This window comes from Macrobrachium rosenbergii, chromosome 26 (assembly GCF_040412425.1).
Source record: "Macrobrachium rosenbergii isolate ZJJX-2024 chromosome 26, ASM4041242v1, whole genome shotgun sequence".
Taxonomy (NCBI): domain Eukaryota; kingdom Metazoa; phylum Arthropoda; class Malacostraca; order Decapoda; family Palaemonidae; genus Macrobrachium; species Macrobrachium rosenbergii.
In genome coordinates, this window is record NC_089766.1 from 50249797 (window position 1) to 50269796 (window position 20000).

The window sequence follows — 20000 nt, forward strand, 5'->3', positions numbered from 1 at the left end:
TTTATATATATATATACCATACATAAATGCACACATATATATATATATATATATATATATATATATATATATATATATATATATATATATATATATATATATATATATTATATGTGTGAGTGCGCGCGTGTGCGTCCGTCCGTCCGTGTGTGAGCCTTCGCGCATAAAACTGAAACATGACGAACCAAGAATAACGACGAGCAACAGTTGCGACTATAAATAACTCTCTACGAAACTACGACAAATGGATAAACAGAAACATTTCTCTCTCTCTCTCTCTCTCTCTCTCTCTCTCTCTCTCTCTCAAGGGCGCCGCTCTGCCATTCGAAACATCACCTCAAATTGGAGTCGCGTTCTCCTGCAACGAGCCCGAAAGAAAATTGGTTTCCATAGCCAGCATTTACATTTATATTGATGGTAACCACGTGGGGGAAATACTCCTGCTGATTATATCCGACACACACATATACGCGCTGGGTCTCTCTCTCTCTCTCTCTCTCTCTCTCTCTCTCTCTCTCTCTCTCTCTCTCTCTCTCTCTCTCTCGTTTCCTATTGAATGATGAATAAATCACGATACCCACATACTTATATTCGGATGCCATAAACAAGTCGGGAAGGAGCTAGAGAAATGTCTGAGAAAGTATTCCGGAAACGCATAGAGAAATTTTAGGGGCTGTCCAGTTTATTTGGCGACGTATTTCGGAAAATGACACCCCTTTGCCGAAGTCCAGTAGACACGGACATTGGCAGTGGACTTCACACTGCTTTTTCGATGGATATGTTAACAGATGTGCAGCTAAAATGTGGTTTCAAAAGTATATTTCAATGTTATTTCGTGTAAAAAAAAAAGTTAAGTGTACCTTAGTTTTACCAGACCACTGAGCTGATTAGTGTAGGAATTAGACGGCACTTGGGAAGTATAAATCTTATTTTGCGCACTCGTCGTAAATGTGCATAGAATAAAGACCAATTTTTTTTTTTCTCTCATAAGGAGTACCTCGGATTACGTTTGTTTCCGTGTTGGGGGGAGTATTACGTTTATGTCGACGTAATTACGAAAGGTTTTGTCGATGTAAATTACATCTCGCCAGAATCCTATTTCTTTGTTCGTTTTGGGCATATGCACCTCACGTGGTGCACTGTAGGCATTACTTTTAAAGGTCTTTGCTGCGTCCCTTCGGCCCATAGCTGCAACCTCTTTCATTCCTTTGACGTACAATACCTACGTTCATATTCCCTCTCTTGCATCTTACTTTCCACCCTCTCTAACAAATGTTTCATAGTACAACTGCGAGGTTTCCTTCTGTTACACATTTGTAACCTTACTGTCAGTTTTCTTAACAGCGCTGAATGACCTCATAGGTCCCATCGCTTGGCCTTTGGCCTAAACTCTATATTCTATTTTATCATTGCCTTCAGCCGGAATAAATATTACGAAATGTCAACAGTCATTTCCTTCTAGCGAATGTAACGGTAATGCGTGCAAATTTAATGCCTCTGTTTGTAGATTCTGTGGGATTCTGTCCATAGTAAATCTCTCAAAGAATTTTCTGATAGAAATTTGAACAGTTACTCTTCCCGAATATGATTTCATCAGGAGTCATTGATGAGATGTTTGCGTTGTATACAACTAAATTTTGCGTCAATATTGTGTCCTTTTCAGAACTGTAAGTCAAACAAAACTTGCTCTCATGATTGTTGGTACTGAATCAATTGTTAAAGTTCTCTCCATGAGAAGCCCTTGATATTAGTGTCATCTGAATAATGAGCACATCATGATGTCCACGTTGAATAGCCAAACAGGAATTACCTGAACGTTCATCGTGTGTCTATAAGGTTAAAGTTAGCCATGATCGTACTTTTAGCATAGCTATAGGTACCAACAACACAGGCCACCACCGGACCGTGGCTGAGTTTCATGGGCCGGTGATAAGAAGTTTCATGGGCCGTGGCTAAGGCCACCAACGGACCGAGGCTGAAAGTTTCATGGGCCGCGGCCGTTTATACAGTCGTTTTTTCTTTAGTAAAATAAGAAACGAAGTTGAATGCAGTGGCCGACGGCCTTTTATCACGCAGTCCTGGAGGTTAAAATTAATAATACAAATAGAAAATGCGCTGAAGTTTCTTCGGCGCAGTCGAGTTTTCTGTACAGCGTATAATGCTGTAAGAAATTTCAGCCACGGCCCATGAAACTTGCATTCTCGGTCCGGTGGTGGCCTTAGCCACGGCCCATGAAACTCTTATCCGCGGCCCATGAAACTTAGCCACGGTCCGGTGGTGGCCTGTGTTGTTGGTACCAATAGCGGTGTCAGAAGTAAGATCATGGCTAACTTTAACCTTGAATAAAATAAAAATGCTGAGGTTAGAGGGCTGCAATTTGATGTTTGATGATTGGATGCTGGATGATTAACATACCAATTTGCAGCCCTCTAGCCTCAGTAGTTTTTAAGATCTGAGGGCGGACTGGAAAAAGTGCGAACGGACAGATAAATAGCCATCTCAATTGTTTCTTTTACAGAAAACTAAAAAAGAAAAGAAAAACATATGATCTAACCTGGCTGGAAGGCATGTGTGTGTGAACCGAACTCTTCTGAGATAGCGGAGCCCCTTTAGCGAGGTCTCGGTTAAAAATAGAAGTAAACTGCATACAAAGTGGATATGGATACGTCTCCTAGTATCTTACCTGCAACCTCTTGCATTCCTTTTCCTGTACCTCCGTTCATATTCTCTTTCTTGCACCTGACTTACACCCTCTTTACCAACTGTTTCACGGTGCAGCTGCGAGGTTTTCCTCTTGTTACACCTTTCAAACCTCCTTCCTGTCAATTTCCCTTTCCGTGCTGAATGACCTCATAGGTCCCAACACTTGGCCAGTACCTTCGTGTTGCTGAGGCGAAGAGAGTTGGTTGAGTGGTAAAAAAAATTAACCAATTCAAGGAGCACAGACCAACTGAAGGCCGCCTACATACTTTCGTAAATACGAATGACTCCAATTCTTTGCTCAAGCCAAGAGAGAGAGAGAGAGATATACTCGATTGGAAACAAAGCACCTGATTTGTGGGATGGCGACCAATCGAAGGCCGTCTAACATTCCTGGTTAAAGGTCAACAAAATGGGATCTAATTAGTGTTCTGAAAGAGGAGAGTTTCAAGAGATGACTAAGAGTCCATTAACCTTCTCCTCCTCAGGACTGACTTCCATTAACAATTAGGGTTTCCTCTTTTTAGGCCTTAATATTTCACTCAGAACTCTTCACTCTCTACATGCGTTATTATTCACCCCCCCTCTCTCTCTCTCTCTCTCTCTCTCAGTATATCCCTGTTCACTTTATCTTTCACACCTTCCCTTTATCTTGTTGCTGTTGGTTGTACAGAGTCCAAAGGCCTACACCAGGCCTCTTAATCCCTTTCACAACTTATCACATTTGCCTTTGGGCAAGACCCCGTGCTGGTATAATTTAGATAAACCATTTTCTCTTTCTCTCTCTCTCTCTCTCTCTCTCTCTCTCTCTCTCTCTCTCTCTCTCTCTCTCTCTCTCTCTCTCTCTCTCTCTCTCTCTCTGTTCCTCTTTCGTAATGTATTTAAATATTGACTTTCCTCCCTCTCACTTGCATTATTATTCTTATTTTTACCATAGAATTTTAACCTCCTCCTCCTCCTCCTCCTCCTCCTCCTCCTCCTCCTCCTCCTCCTCCTCCTCCTCCTCCTCCTCCTCCTCCTATGATCTTCTGCTTCGCCTCCTCCTTCCACTCGAATTATTTCTCTCATTTATCAAAATTCTTTCCACATTTCATGTCAACAATGTGGGGTCACACGAGGCCGCCCCTTAGAAAAGATTTTTTCTTTCTTGGGGTCTCTCTCTCTCTCTCTCTCTCTCTCTCTCTCTCTCTCTCTCTCTCTCTCTCTCTCTCTCTCTCGATCTTTTTTTTGTTTGCATTTTCCAGTGAAATTTAAAATACGATGCAGAGAGAAGAGAAATGAAGAAATAACCAGATGATGTAATTGTGTGCGTTTGCCTAGAAATAGGTTTTTCACAGTGAATTGCTATGCATTCGAACACAGCGAAATCAGTTTCCCAATTTCTTCAGTTTCTTTCGTCGCCTTTCGTTCCATTTTTCATCTTCATTCGAGTCTTTCGTCCGCCCAAAATGCTCCTTGCACCTGACAACCCTGTAGAGGGGTATGCGCAGTCATTGCACCTAACGTGGTGCACTGCAGGCATTACTTTGAGGGTCTGTGCAGCGTCCCTTCGGCCCCTAGCTGTAACCCCTTTCACTCCTTTTACTGTACCTTCGTTCACTTTCTCTTTCTTCCGTCTGACTTTCCACCCTCTCTAACAGTTGTTTCACAGTGCAGATGCGAGGTTTTCTCCCGTTACACCTTTCGAACCTTTTTACTGTCAATTTTCTATATTCTATTTCTATGGATTCAAACACAGAACACAGTCTCTCCAATTTCTTCATCTCCTTCCATTGCCTTTCGTTCCATTTCATTTATATTGGAGTGCCTCCTCGCACCTGACTCGCCGAGTTGTTTACCCTTGTCCCTGCAGTGAGTCACGGAAGGCTGTTCTGGTAACCAATCCACTCCCTTTCCCCCCCCCCTTTATTTTCCTTGTCATTTTCCAAACTTAACGGGATAGGAATTGGGGAATCCCTGCCTCATCCCCCTCCCACCCACAACCTCCTCCCCTCCCCTCACCCCATTCCTTCAATATCAGCTCCCCCTCCTTTTCCCCCCCTGTGGGAGAGGGGTGGGGGAGTAATGGGAGAGAGGGGGAAGGAGGGAAGGGACAGTTTTCTTCCACTTCTTCTCTTCCCCTCTGTGTATAGGCCTCCCCTTGCTCTCCCCTTCCCTTCGGGGCAAAGCCAGTTTGAGTTTGTGTTTACCGTCGCGTTGCTTCTTCATTGCCATTGTTTGGAGGACTCTCTCTCTCTCTCTCTCTCTCTCTCTCTCTGATAATGAGAGTAACGAGATATATAAATTTGAAACATAGTATATGGCCGCGTGGAAAGTGGAAGAGGAGTAGATCTTTCACCTAAACAGCAAGTCAGTTTTAGATTTGAAAATGCTTTGTACTCTCTCTCTCTCATATATATATATATATATATATATATATATATATATATATATATATATATATATATATATATATATGTATATATATATATATATATATATATATATATATATATATAATTTAATTATGCATATATGCATATATGTATAATTTATTTATATGTATATATATTTATATATGTGCATATATATACATGAAAGAAAGTACTTATGTATACATTTCCCTAATGCATTTGTATCGCGCGCTCACTCTCCTTCCTACCAGCCTATAAATAGGCCTCCCATCTCTTTTTTATTGCTGTCACACTCTCGGTGTCTCTTACGTGAGAACTCTGGCAGAAACCGCGAAACTGCCGCACACATGGATGGTCGTCGTTATGTTTGTTTAATGTTTAACTTCTCCAAAGTTCCAGAGGTCCTTTATTCCTCCTCATACCGTTGGACTGTGGAACGGCCTCCCTACTGAGGATGTGGTGCTGTTGGAACTTCTGAAGTTCAAGCGAAGGTGCAATGCATTACTACCCTAATAATATTCTCTTTGCATTTTATTACATTTTTATCTATTTATTCATTTATTTTTTAATAAGTGGGGTCTCTTCTTTCTGTATTTCTCTTTACCTCCTCTTGCTTCTTCCTAATGAACACCTTAATATTCTTTGGAAGCTTGGATTTCAAGTCAGTGGCCCCTTTGGTGGGCTTGTTCCATATGAATAATGTTATTCATCTTCTGAATAATAATAATATCAATAATAATAATAATAATAATAATAATAATAATAATAATAATAATAATAATAATAATAATAATAATAATATACACCATATTCTTTGGAAGCTTGGATTTCAAGTCAGTGGCCCCTTTGGTGAGCTTATTCCATATGAATAATGTTACTCATCTTCTGAATAATATCAACAACAATAACAATAATAATAATAATAATAACTTACTGGTTTGTAAGTTTGTGCGGCTCTGCCTTCATTAAAACTTTTCATTATCATTTCATGATTGTTGGAAGTTTCCTGTGACGTTTTTCTGCCTGCTGATATTTCATACATTTTCATAAATATCCTGTTTTGAACTTTCCTCAAATCTCTCGCTCTTTTTTATTTCTAGTGTCATCGTAATTTAACTTCGTGTTAACTGAGTATTGATTCCTCAGCAATTTTTGAATAATTATCACTGTGTATATATATACTGTATATTGTGTATAGATATATACATATTGTGTGTATGTATATATACTGTATATATTGTGTATAGATAAATACATATTGTGTATATATATATGTATATATATATTTATACATATATTTATATATATATATACAAGTATATTAAAGCAACGGTTGCCTTAAAATCATGGGTTGTAAACGTAAATACATGCCATTCGCACACAGTCGAGTTGAGAGAGAGAGAGAGAGAGAGAGAGAGAGCAAGCATTGTTTAGCGTATTTTCAACATGTGCAACACATATTCATGAAGACGCATGTGTCTGGAACCCAGGAGTTACTGGAAGGCCTCGCATGGAGGAGAGAGAGAGAGAGAGAGAGAGAGAGAGAGAGAGAGAGAGAGAGAGAGAGAGAGAGAGGAGTTTCCCTGGAGTGTGACCCACCCCCGCCCTTCGCCTCTCTCCTCCTTTGCATGGAGTGTGCTCCCCGTGTTCCCCTCTTTCTGGAACCCCCTTCGACCCTCAGCTGAGGGTCTTCTCTCGCCTGGCCTTAGGATGGCTAAGCTCTGGTCCGTCCCCTCGCTCTCTAGGCCTATGAAGCAGAGGGGAGAAAGAGTGCAAGTGATGAGGTCGCATTGAGAGAGAGAGAGAGAGAGAGAGAAAGTGCAATCAATAAATGCATGTACGATATAAAATAAAGTGTTGAACGTACGTTTGAAACAGTATTATGTGTAAAAACTGAGTCGTCTTTTAGAAATCGTATTCATCAGTATTAACTCTGATGGAATTTGGATACGCTAAGGTAAAGTTAGCTTTTTGTGGATGATGAAAAAATAAAAACAGAAGCATGAGTGTAAAAGTGTTGTAGAGTAACTGATTTGCAAGTGAGCAGAGCCACTGAAATGGTTTCATTGAAGGATAAGTAACGTCGAAATCAGTTACAACTTCATGTAGTAGTACAGTAGTACTGTAGTTGGATTTCTGTGAATGGAAACGACGCTACTTTGTTTTTTCTGTAAAAGAAAACTGTTGAGATGGATTTTTGTTTGTCCGTCCGCCCTCAGACCTTAAAAACCTGTGAGGCTAGAGAGCTGCAAATTGGTATGTTGATCATGGGACGTGGCTGAGAGTTTCACACAGCATTATACGCTATACAGAAAACTCGATCGCGCCGAAGAAACTTCGGCCAATTTCTCACTTGTTTATTATGTCATTAACTCTTCAACCTCTTTTATTTCAGTGATATGACTCCCGAACCTCTTCTATGAAGTATTTTCCATAATGTGACTCCCGAACCTCTCTTAGTTTAGAACTTTTCAGTAACGCCTCATATTTTAGAAACATGCTTATGGGTATTCAACTATGTGCACGCACATACATAGCTGTATGTGTATGTTACACGAAGTACGCCATTCCTCTTTTTCAGAGACCATAGATAGGAAATACCTGTGCTTTATGACTATAGCATATCACAGATTGGGAACACGAAGCCTTTATCGCCTTAAAAGCTTAAAGATATTGGATTCCTTCACCGATAAACATAGCACTGACTCTGTCACTTTTTTATAAATTGGGCGATTCGAAATCCGTTCCAGACTGATAAGCATCTCCATTGTTATTTTGGCCATTTAACAACAGTTACTGCCATAAGGTATGAACTCTTTCCGAGGTATAAATTTGTGCTGTGAAAATCAGTTCTGGGGGATATCGTTAAAAAAAAGTTAACTGCAGACCATACAATCATTATGCCTGCTCATTCTTGAACTTGAACGGTTTTTTTTTTACGGGGTACCCCCGGAACAAGCATAAGACGAGCTTAATCCTGAGAGCCTGGACACTACCATTGGACCATCCCGAAGGGTACAAGTTTAATAAGATTTTTAGTTTTCTGCAAAAGAAAACTATTGTGTCGGCTTTGTCAGTCCGTCCTCAGATCTTAAAAACTACTGAGTGTAGAGGGCTGCAGATTGGTATGTTGATCATCCACCCTCCAATCATCGAACATAACAAATTGCAGCCTCTAGCCTCAGTAATTTTTATTTCAGGTTAAAGTTAGTCATAATCGTGCATCTGGGAACGATATAGGCCATGCCACCACCGGGCCGTGATTAAAGTTTCATGGGCCGCGGTTCATACAGCATTATACAGAGACCACCGAAAGATAGAGCTATTTTCGGTGGCCTAGATTATACCATGTACAGAAAACTCGATTGCGCCGAAGAAACTTAAGCGCATTTTTTACTTGTTTATGATGAAGACACCAAGGCAAACTTGGCTACCGAATGAAAGCTTAGTCCTACAAGAAAATGATATACTAAAGGACCTCTCCTTTAAGTGACGACAGACTTGGCAAGTGGAGGGTATCATATGTCAAGCACGCATTCTATTTAGCTGGTTCCTCATTCCTTTACTATCTTTCTATCTTCGGCGATACCCTGCTCACTTAAACTCCGGGTGTCTTAATTTGAGCTGCAACTTAATTATCATTCCATTGAAGTGTGTTAGAGTGACTGATTTTGTACACGGAGTGCGTGAACGTTATAGAAGCGTTGGAGAAGTTTAATATAATTACCATAAAATTACTGACTGTCTACTCCTGGTTTCAACATCATCTGTTCCATGTTAGATCATTCTCAGCTTTCCATTTCTGTCTTTGGTGCCAGCTGTGTCTGAGAGGCGTTTGTTCGAGCTTTATTTCTTCATACAAAACTCAAACTCTTTTCAGTGTGCAAGAGTAAACCTCAGTCTTGTTTACTGTCATTAAATGATGCAGTTGCCATTTCTGACAACCACAGCGAAGTCTTTTTCAACGATATTTAGTTTCCTCTTGTCATTAAAACCAGCTTTCAGCTGCCAGCAGTCTGTATGCAAACAACGTCACGTTATTTACCATTTTACAATTTTTCTTGATATTGCAGATGGGAAAATAGACGATTTGCAGACCCTGAATCCCCTAATGAACGTTGCCAGTACTTCCATGAAGAAAAAATGTTCATTTAAATGTTATTGCTGCTGCTGCCAAATTTTAGGCATTGCTGTGATGAGTTACTGTAAACAAGTAATAATAATAATTATTATTATTTCAGTAGATGAAACCTATTCACATGGAACAAGCACACCAAAGGGGCCATTGACTTGAAATTGAAGCTTCCAAAGAAAGTTGGTTTCAATCTCCCGCCGCAGCAGACCCGACACTGCAGCAGTAACTGATCATGATACAGAGCCAGTGATTTTTTCATCGCCCTGGTGGAGACACGAACCCGCGACATCTGAGTGGCATTCCACAACACTGACCACTATACCAGCGGACCAGCCAAGACTGCTAAAGGGAGTTTGTGGTTCTAGCTATGAAGCAGAAAAAATATCATTGTATGGCTGTCAAATATACTGGTAGGATTGTCATTTCAAACTGAAAGAATTAGACGTAGCTGATAACATGGGTCATAGAATTATCTTATGGAGTTCATGCAGACTGTTATAAAGCCCCTGTGGAGCTCAGAAGTGAAGAGCAAGATTTGCATTTTACTGTGCGACAAAAGGCCATTGCTAGGAATGCAACGTTTCAAGATTCTTACTTCTTAATGAGCATCATATTCTTTGGGAGTTTGAATTTCAGTTCTGTGGTCCCTTTGGTGGGCTTGTTCCATATGAATAGGGTTCGTCTCCTGAATAATAATAATAATAATAATAATAATAATAATAATATCAATAATAATTGGGTAATACAATCTGTAAGGCTCCTGCAGTATGTCTATATTTGTGTATCTATCTGTCTATTTGTCTGTCTATTTATCTATTTATCTATCCATCTATCTATATATATAATGCATTTATTCCATAACATAATATACATAATTTATATATTTATATATTACATATATACTGTTAATATATACATAACCATATATATATATATATATATGTATATGTATACTGTGTATATGTGTATATATATATATATATATATATATATATATATATATATATATATATATATATATATATATATATATATATATATATATATATATATTGTAGCGATGAAGGCAAAACGACGACGAACCCCTTTGTTTTGAAGAACGAGATTTCTTTCTCTTTGACTTTCTATAGACATCCCCCGTAGAGGTGCATAGGCCGACTCAAAGGAGCAGCCTGGGGCCCTTGGGGCGGGGGCGGGCGGTGGGGGGAAAAGCGATGACCGGAGGAGATCCAGGAGTGGGCGGGGTGGGTGGGTGGGAGGGAAGATGGTAACCATGGCAACGCGTAACAGCGTCGCTGAAGGAGAGGGGGGAAGGGGAGTGAGAAAGGTAGAGAGGAAAGAGTGCGAATAAAAATGGATTGGAGGAATGGGATAAACGCTGCGTCTGGAAGTCGCCGAAAGGGGAAATGGAAGGAGGGAATAGCGAAGGGATGAATGAAGGAATTGGGGGAGAAAAGGGAAGTGTTCTGAGGTCAAATGACGGGGAAGGATTGGAAGGCCGCGGTCGAATAATGACGAGGACAACAAAGTATTTGAATTATAGTTAAAAGTAAAAATGACCCACATACTAACACACACACACACACACACACATGCATGCACGTGGAAATGTTACCCTAAATACGGAGAGTAAGTAAAAAAAATCTTTGCAATTTGTAACATCAAGGACAAAATGCTCAGCAAAAAAAAAATTAGAGAATGAATGTTTTAATTCCAACAAACAAAAATCAGCAAGGATTTGCACATGAGAAAAAGCAGGCTGAAATGGACGGAGGAAGAAGAAGAAGAAGAGAGAAGAAGAATTATGGAAAGAAAGCACGAAGGGCGTGTCCAAGCCCTGGACAGCCTATACTATACCACAACTGGCGGTGCTCGGCCTATGACGTCCAGTGCCTGTTAGCGGTTCTCCCCTGTAGGCCTACTCTTCCCTTTGACCACTATAGCGCTACACACTCGCAGCATTGGCAGCAAGAGCCTCAGTGCCAGTTACTCTCGGAAACTCAGCCACGAGCATTTCTTCATCAGTCCTTTCTCGTCGTATTACACTGACCAATCATTTCTCGTGTATAAGGTCTGCTGTAAGTCATAAGCCCCTCAGAGAATAATCTGATTCTGAGACCTTATCTCCAATAGAGATCATTTTATATTCAGAAACTTATTCTCGTGTAGAAGTACACATTCTCATTCAGGGATCTTTTCTCGGTTAAAGAACTGATTCTGATTCGTAATTGTTCTCGTGTATAAGATCGTTTCTCTTCCAAAGACCTGTGATTGTGTAAATAATCCTCATTCAGATTCAGATACTATTCTCGTACAGGAGATGAATTTTCAGACCTTGTGTTTCCATGATAATGGAAGAATCACAGTGTCCCAACATCAGGTTCACTTATAAATTAATGCCATTTTTTGTTTTACGTAAAATCTTTTATTTCTCGCTCAAGTCCCGTCAGTACCATCGTTCATTTCCCCACTCGTGCCCTCTTAGTCTCGCCTTTAATTTGTCCCTCAAGTGCTACATGTATCATGTATCATTGGTCACTCATACATACTTTGTATCCTTTTTTATACGTGAGAATGTGTGAGCTAACAGAAGTCCTGGTACTTGGAACCAGTACGGATAATTTTGCCGTTTATTTAGTAACAACAAAAATAAGAAATTTCTTTTTCCTTTTTATGTTGGTAGAGGTGCATATAAAGACTGTAAAAGTAAGGTATACTTAACTTTGCAAGTTTGAGAATATAATTGATCGGTCAGCAGGGAGTTAATGACAAGTGACTCTGGAAAGCTTCTTATATTTCGAGAGATTTTTTTTTTTTATGTCCATTTGTTTTTGTAAACTGAGGTTGTTGTTGGCTGATTAACTGGTGTACATATACTTCCGCTTATTAATCCCGTTTTGTTCTCACTTAGTTTACAATTTCTGTCGTTTTCCTAAAAACAGAGCATAACCTTTTCATTTATTGATCCTACTACATAAAACTTAGTGTATTTGAATATCTATTTCTTCTTTACTTAAGAACCCCCTTAGATGGGTAGTGCCGTCAGTGCACCTCATGCGGTGCACTGTAGGCATTACTTAAGGTTCCTTGCAGCGTGCCTTCGGCCCCTAGCTGCAACCCCTTTCATTCCTTTTACTGCATCTCCCTTCATATTCTCTCTCTTCCATCTTACTTTCCACCCTCTCCTAACCGTTGATTCACTTGTTACACCTTTCGAACCTTTTACTGTCAATTTTCGTTTCAGTGCTGAATGACCTCATAGGCCTTTGGCCTAAATTCTATATTCAATTCAATCCTTCGCAGGTCCACAAACTTTCCCTATCTGCATTCAACTGTACCCTTGAATTTTTTCCCCATTTTGAAAACATGTTTCCCAATAGATGATAAAGACTAAGAAACAAGTTATGATGTTATGAATGACTAGAGTTTTTTTCCATAAGATATTTGCTGTAGCAAAGTTGAGATAGATTAAAGCCAGTGGCCGGACTGAGGGGGGGAAAGAGTCCCCAGCCTAGAAGTGAAGGAGGGAAAAAGACTGGGATAATCCCGCGTTTGTTACGACCCAATTATTATTATCATTATTACTGTTTTCCAGAAAAAAAAAATAGCATTAGGATTCGTGATTTGTCAAAATACGGAATGAAAGAAAACAAATAAAGAAATACCTTGCCTTATTTTATAAAGCATGAGCTTCGAAGTTCATACCAATACGTAATAAAGATGCGATCTGGATGTCACAGCTTCTTAAGGCACGGTCAAAGCTGTTCAGCACATATACACGTACTTGCACAAAGGTTGCCTGTGATCAAGACAGATGGTTGGCCCTTGTTGCGAGTTGAAAGCTGTGACATCATTCTCTCCTTCCGCTTCTCGTATCCCTGAACTTGTCCCTTCAGAAATTGAACAGCAAGAGACGAGCTGGGTGCAGATTTTGACAGCAAGAAGGGACCACTGGCAGCATCACTCAGAAGATATCAGAGACAATTGGAAACAACACACAGGTTTGACCTGGCACGCAGCCACGTGTCACAGCCTCTTCATAGAAGGAAGAATGTAACCAAAGCACTGGATATTTTCAGAGGCTGAACTTCAACACCAGAACAAGACGGACGGACTCACTCTCTCTTTCTCTCTCTGTCTCTCTGTCGAGGCGGCCTGACGAAGCCAATGAAAGCCAGTGACGGGACAGAGCGAGCAAAAAAAGACGGGAAAAGACACGAGGTGAGAGAAAAGGGGTCTCGTCCGTAAGCCTATTCAGCATGTGGTATGATCTGTTAGGCACAGATGTTTGTGCATCCCAGAACACCAGGCAGGTGTAGTAGTAGAGGTACAATCTGACCGAAGACCTACCTTTCTTTGAAGGTTAGTTTTTTTGCCCTTAAAGGGGTAGGTAGTGCATTTCTTTTTACTCGAGAGCAAACTAATAACGGAAATCAGAATATCATAATATCATAGACATAAGGCAGGGCTGACTGCATCACAGATAATTAGATTACCTAATTAAAACGCATCTCGTCATGTTCTAAGGAAGATGTAACTAATAATGGCTTGCGACATAGTCATGAAGCAGTTCTTTAAAATTCACAAAAAAATTTTTTTTTTTTAAAGTTAGGTCCATTTACATGTCGAAATTCATAATCGCAATGTAACTTGTGTTTTGACATGAGGCATAATATATATGTATTATATATATATATATATATATATATATATATATATATATATATATATATATATATATATATATATATATATATATAATTATTTATTTATTTATTAGTTTATTCAGCTGAAAGCTGCAGAAAGGTGAAGCCTTCTGAAAGAGTGAAAAAAAAGGTGTGTAGTGTGCACAGGCGCGCGCGCGCACACATTCATATAAACATATATACATACATTTACTGTATATATATAATATATATTAACACAGTACACGTATGTATGTATATATGAATGTGTGTGTGTGCAACAGTGGGCACTACACACCTTTTTTTTTTCACTTAGAGCTGGTAGCTCCAGAAGGTTTCACCTTTCTGCTTTTCAATTGAACAATTGAACGTTGGGATGAGATTGCGAGCACCATACCCTTCAGCCTGGTTACAACCCATCTCAACTGCTTATTCACCAGAAACATCAGTCATCACTTAAGTTCACGGAAGCGTAATTGAGTGTACCGGAAGTGATCGCGAGGGTTTCACCTCACCAAAGAAACTAATCCTGGTCATCTTTTTGCGTTCCCGTACATAAAAAAGTCCCCGTAGGTGGGTAGTGCTGTCAGTGCACCTCACGTGGTGCGCTGTAGGCATAACTTGAGGGTCTTTGCAGCGTCCCCTCGGCCCTTAGCTGCGACCTCTTTCATTACTTTTACTGTACCTCCTTTTATATTCTCTTTCTTCCATTTGATTTTCCACCCTCTCTAAAAATGGTTACATAGTGCAACTGTGAGGTTTTCCTCCTGTTACACCTTTCGACACATATTTACTGACTGTCAGTTTGCCTTTCAGCGCTGAATGACCCCATAGGTTCCAGCGCTTGGCCTTTGGCCTAAATTCCATTTTGTATTCTGTACATAAAAGTAAGATATAATTCATATCTTAGAGAATGATTTTTGCTGCCATCAGACACACACACACACACACACACATCCTGGATGTATCATTGCATACGTATGTATGTATGTATGAATTTTTGTTAAGTTTAAAGAGAGCCATCGTAAATCCTCTTCATTAATGATAAAGTCGTCTAGGCGGGCCACCCGATTAAGGGTTAATCATTTGGTGGAGAGAGATTTATGAACAGCTGATCTGATTCTCCACTTGTATCATTAACATGGATTTATACCGAATGCGAACCCTATATCTCATTTACACAGTTTTTTTTTTACAGACCTTTAAAAAAGCTGAATGTTAGATGGAGAATGTGGCCCGTTGGCATTTTCACCGAGGTGTAACCGAGTACCGGGACCTTTCCCTGAAAAAGCTGGACGCCATATCTTAAAAACTGACCGTAGAATTTTCTTGAAAATAATCTCATTATATTTCCTAATACCCAAATTAATTACGTGGTCCTAATCTAATCTAACCTAACCTAACTCAACCTGACCCAGCCTAACCTAGCCTAACCTAGGGGCATGGGAACAAAACCGAGGCTGGTGCCCGATGCCCTCTTCATATGAAAGAAAAAAATTTTTGTCTAAAGATGTCTTCCCCGTAGGAGGTTAGTGCCGTCAGTGCATCTCATGCGGTGTACTATAGGCATCACTTAAGGTCTTTGAAGTGTCCCCTCGGCCCCTAGTTGCAACCCCTTTCATTCCTTTTACTATACCTCCTTTTATATTCTTTCAACCATCGTACTTTCCACCTTCTACTGACACTTTTTAATAGTGCAACTACGAGGTATTCCTCCTGTTACACATTTCAGACTATTTTACTGTCAATTTCCCTTTCAGCACTGAATGACCTTATAGGTCCCAGCGCTTGGCCTTAGGCATAAATTCTATATTCTGTTACAGATTTGTCTTGGAGAGCTGTAACTTTGCCGCATCGTAAATTGTACTGAATTCTAGGTGCAAGTTATACGTATATGGGAACAGTTGCACTCGTAAATATTTGTTAAATAGCGTCCACATTTTTTGGTGATACACATGGACGTTTCACATATGTATAGATGTAGTCACATAGATGAAATTCATGGTAGTATTCGAACAGAAGCGAGAAGAAAAACACAAATCAGTCTTACCAGGCTGGTTGATGTTGATGTCATATTGTACCAAAAACCAAATTTTCAGTTAAAAAAAATCATGTTACCTAGTGAATTTACAAAAATTTACCGTCAGTCTACCATAAAATCTCTGAAACCCGTCTTCTGGAAATCTGTTGCGCCATCGCCAGAAATTTATTGGTATTCGAGCATTATGGTTCTTTCTTAGACAGTGATAATCATTGGACCATCGACGGGTGGTCTCTTGTGTGTCAATTTTTCATAAGTTGTATTTTAACAGAGGGGTTTCACATTGTCAATTGATCCCTGATCCCTTTTGCCTGCCGAGAGCAACCAGATTCACTGAACAGCAGCTCCAGTATGCAGTAAATGTGCCTCTCTGTCTAACTTCTCAGATCCAGAGGTCCTTTATTCCTCCTTACACCGTTTGACTGTGGAACAGCCTCCCAGAGGATTCGTGCAATTGGAACTTCAGAAGTTCAAGCGAAGATGCAATGCATTGCTGCCCTAATACTGTTCTCCTTGAACTTTAATACATTTTTATCTATTTATTATTTCATTAATTTATTTTTTCTTTTTAATAAGCGAGATCTCGTCTGTCTGTATTTCCCCTTGCCTGCTCTTACTTCTTCCTAATGAACACCTTAATATTCTTTGGAAGCTTGAATTTCAAGTCATTGGCCCCTTTGGTGGGCTCGAGATCAAAGTAATTTGTAAATATTTATCAGTAAACAAGTTATACACAAGAATCTTGTGGGTTTCTCTTTCCATCTTCAGAAGAAAACTGAAAAGTTTTTGTTTAGTTAATAATAATGATAATAATAATAATGATAATAATAATAATAATAATAATAATAATAATAATAATAATAAGTTACTTGCATGGATTCACAGTATATTAGTATTATTATTAATAGTAGTACCATTCCTGGATGTATTGATAGCAATAGCAGTCGATCTTTTAGTATCTCCACATATCAGTACTTTGTGAGCCGTATTGCATAACAAGACCAGTAATTACTCGACTTCATCAGTATATCAACGTGGTCTTTCCGCCCTAGATTGATAGAACATGTATTTCAGGCCGCATAAATTCCATGGTCTGTATCTATGGAGGGAGGTGTAGTATCGGTTGAATAGACGACATGATATATTCACTTTTATCTTTGTTTGTCAGTACTTTATCGTCATTTTCTTTTATTTGATTTTGATAATAACAAATAAAATAGGTTAGGAATAATCTGAACGTGTTAGATGCTTTGTTATTTTACGCTTTAATTATATTTGATCAAATAATAAAAAAAAAACAATGAGTTATGATGAACAAATAGAAGATGTCTCAGCTGTCAAAAAACTGAATGTTATGATGAGCAAATTAAAGATGTCTCAGCTGTCAAAAAAACTGAGTTATGATGAACAAATAGATGATGTCTCGGCTGTCAAAAAACTATTTGAGTTATGATGAGCAAATAAAAGATGTCTCACTGTCAAAAAACTGAACGAGTTGTTATGAACAATTAGAAGATGATGTCTCAGCTGTCAAAAAACTGAATGAGTTATGATGAATACATAAAAGATGTCTCAGCTGTCAAAACACTGAATTGAAGGAATTATGATGAACAAATAGATGTCTCAGCTGTCAAAAAAATGAATGAGTTATGATGAACAAATCGAAGATGTCTCAGCTGTAAAAAAACTGATTGAGTTATGATGAACAAATAGAAGATGATGTCTCAGCTGTCAAAAACCTGAATGAGTTATGACGAACAAACAGAAGATGATGTCTCAGCTGTCAAAAAACTGAATGAGTTATGATGAACAAATAGAAGATGATGTCTCGGCTGTCAAAAAGCTGAATGAGTTATGATGAACAAACGGAAGATGATGTCTCAGCTGTCAAAAAACTGAATGAGTTATGATGAACAAACAGAAGATGATGTCTCAGCTGTCAAAAAATTGCTCGAGCCATGATGAAGGATCCCAGCAGGATTTCTAAATTGGTTGACCTCGTAGGCACTACAACACCTTACCTCACTTATGGGCCGCCCTAAGGCAAGGGCTGTCGCTGGTATAAGGCCATTTTAATCTAAGACCGACCAGCCATGCAGTGTAGAGTGTCACTCAGAGAAAAAGGTAAAGAAAATATAGAAAAAGTTAGTGACAGACAAAAGTAACATCTCCCCAGTAAATGGGATTATAAGGCAACACGAACTAGGCTCTGCCTAAGTTTGGTTCAGGAGTAAAGTGGCTAATCCGCTCCCCCCCCCAGCAGCAACCCTTTTCATTTCTCTTACTGTGCCTCCATTCATATTCTCTTTCTTAAATCTTACTTTCCACCCTCTCCTGACAATTTTATTGCAATCACGAAAAAACATATAATTGAAAATTTTGGCAAATAGAAGAATGTTTAATGTTTTCAGAGTCATCGAAATAGGTATTTGTTTTACTTTTTTTTTACATGATTATAGAATATGGATTTTTTTTACCCGCTTGCGTAAAAACTAAATTTAATTATCTGTAACAAAGGTTTTATGAAAAATAAAGTCATGCGGAAATTTAGGCTTGAATTCAGATGAGTTACATACCCAAGTGAATATATATATATATATATATATATATATATATATATATATATATATATATATATATATATATATATATATATATTGTTTCTGAGTTCAATACCCAAATGAATTTATATATATATATATATATATATATATATATATATATATATATATATATATATTTGATTATATGTATTGTATATATTTATGTATATATGTATACTGTGTGTACACATATATATGTATATTGTGCTTACACATATATATGCATATTTGAATATGTGTATGTATATTATATTGTGTGTATACATATATTTATATATATTATACATATAAATATATTAAATATATACAGTATACACTATATACATGTATATATACATACACATATGTGTGTGCAGCTAAATTTAAATACATGGCATCTACTCGTAAAAGAAGACACAGATTGCAGACGTACAAATATTAGGAATGCATATATAGAAAAACTCTCACACGCAGGGAGAAAGAGAGTGAGTGTAGGCCTGTGATGACTGTGCAGGTGACAAGATTGAGGAGGGAGGGTGAGGAGGAGGAGAAAGTGAGTAGTGAGAGAAAGACAGAGCAAAGGTAGGAAAGAGGGGAACCGATGCAGGGCGAGTGAGGGACGGGCCGAGGGGAAACGCTCAGGACACGGGACTGGAAGAAGAAGAAGAGGGGAAACGGATATAAAAAGAAATGTAGAATCAGTCGAATAAGAAATTAAAGTGCGTTGTGTAATGACATAACAAAAATTAGAATTAAATTGATTAATAAATCACCCGAATAAAGAAATGAAGGAATAACTGATGAATGTCAGTTGATTATTGAGATTTGTGATAACGCTAAATCCTGCAAGCGGTAGTAGGCTAACTGACAAACATTTCAAGAATCGCATTCGGGAATTTTGTAACCCCCGCATTTTTGCGAATTCCCTCTCGGGGCGCACTGTAGGCATTGCTAAAGGTTCTTTGCAGCGTCCCTTCCTTAGGCCCCTAGCTGCAACCTCTTTCATTCCTTTTACTGTACCTCCTTTCATATTCTCTTTCTTCCATCTTACTTTCCACTCTCTCCCAACAATCATTTCATAGTGCAACTGCGAGGATTTCCTCCTGTTACACCTTTCAGACCTACCTACTCTCAATTTCCTTTTCAGCACTGAATGACCTCTTAGGTCCCAGTGCTGGGCCTTTGGCTTAAACTCTATATTCAATTTATACTTTTAAGATCCTTCCATTTTCACAATTCACGACATTGTTGCGATAAAACTAAGGGATGGAAGTTGAAAGACATTTCAAGTATCATTTCAGTTTTTTTTTGTGATCCAATCAATTTACGATTTGCGAATGTTTGACGACCTTTGGTGTTTTTGAGAGTCTCTAAATTGTTATAATCTTAGAATTTTAACGACGACTGGCATTTTTAGTTTCTGCAAAAGAAGACTATTGTGTCGGCTTTGTCTGTCCATCCGCC

The 20000-nt window shown here is 38.8% G+C and overlaps 1 protein-coding gene across 3 annotated transcripts in view; it reads right to left on the reverse strand.

Moving 5' to 3' along the window:
• The window catches only part of LOC136853193 (protein krueppel-like), a 177014-nt gene that overhangs the window by 24359 nt on the left and 132655 nt on the right, over positions 1-20000 (reverse strand). The window contains exon 1 of one of the 3 annotated variants that reach the window (XM_067128551.1): positions 2684-2966. The exons of the other annotated variants lie outside the window; for them this stretch is intronic. Coding sequence (XP_066984652.1) covers positions 2684-2723 — 40 coding nt within the window. The 5' untranslated portion in view covers positions 2724-2966. Of the gene's footprint in view, positions 1-2683; positions 2967-20000 lie in introns of those variants that run through there. 3 annotated transcript variants of the gene reach the window in all.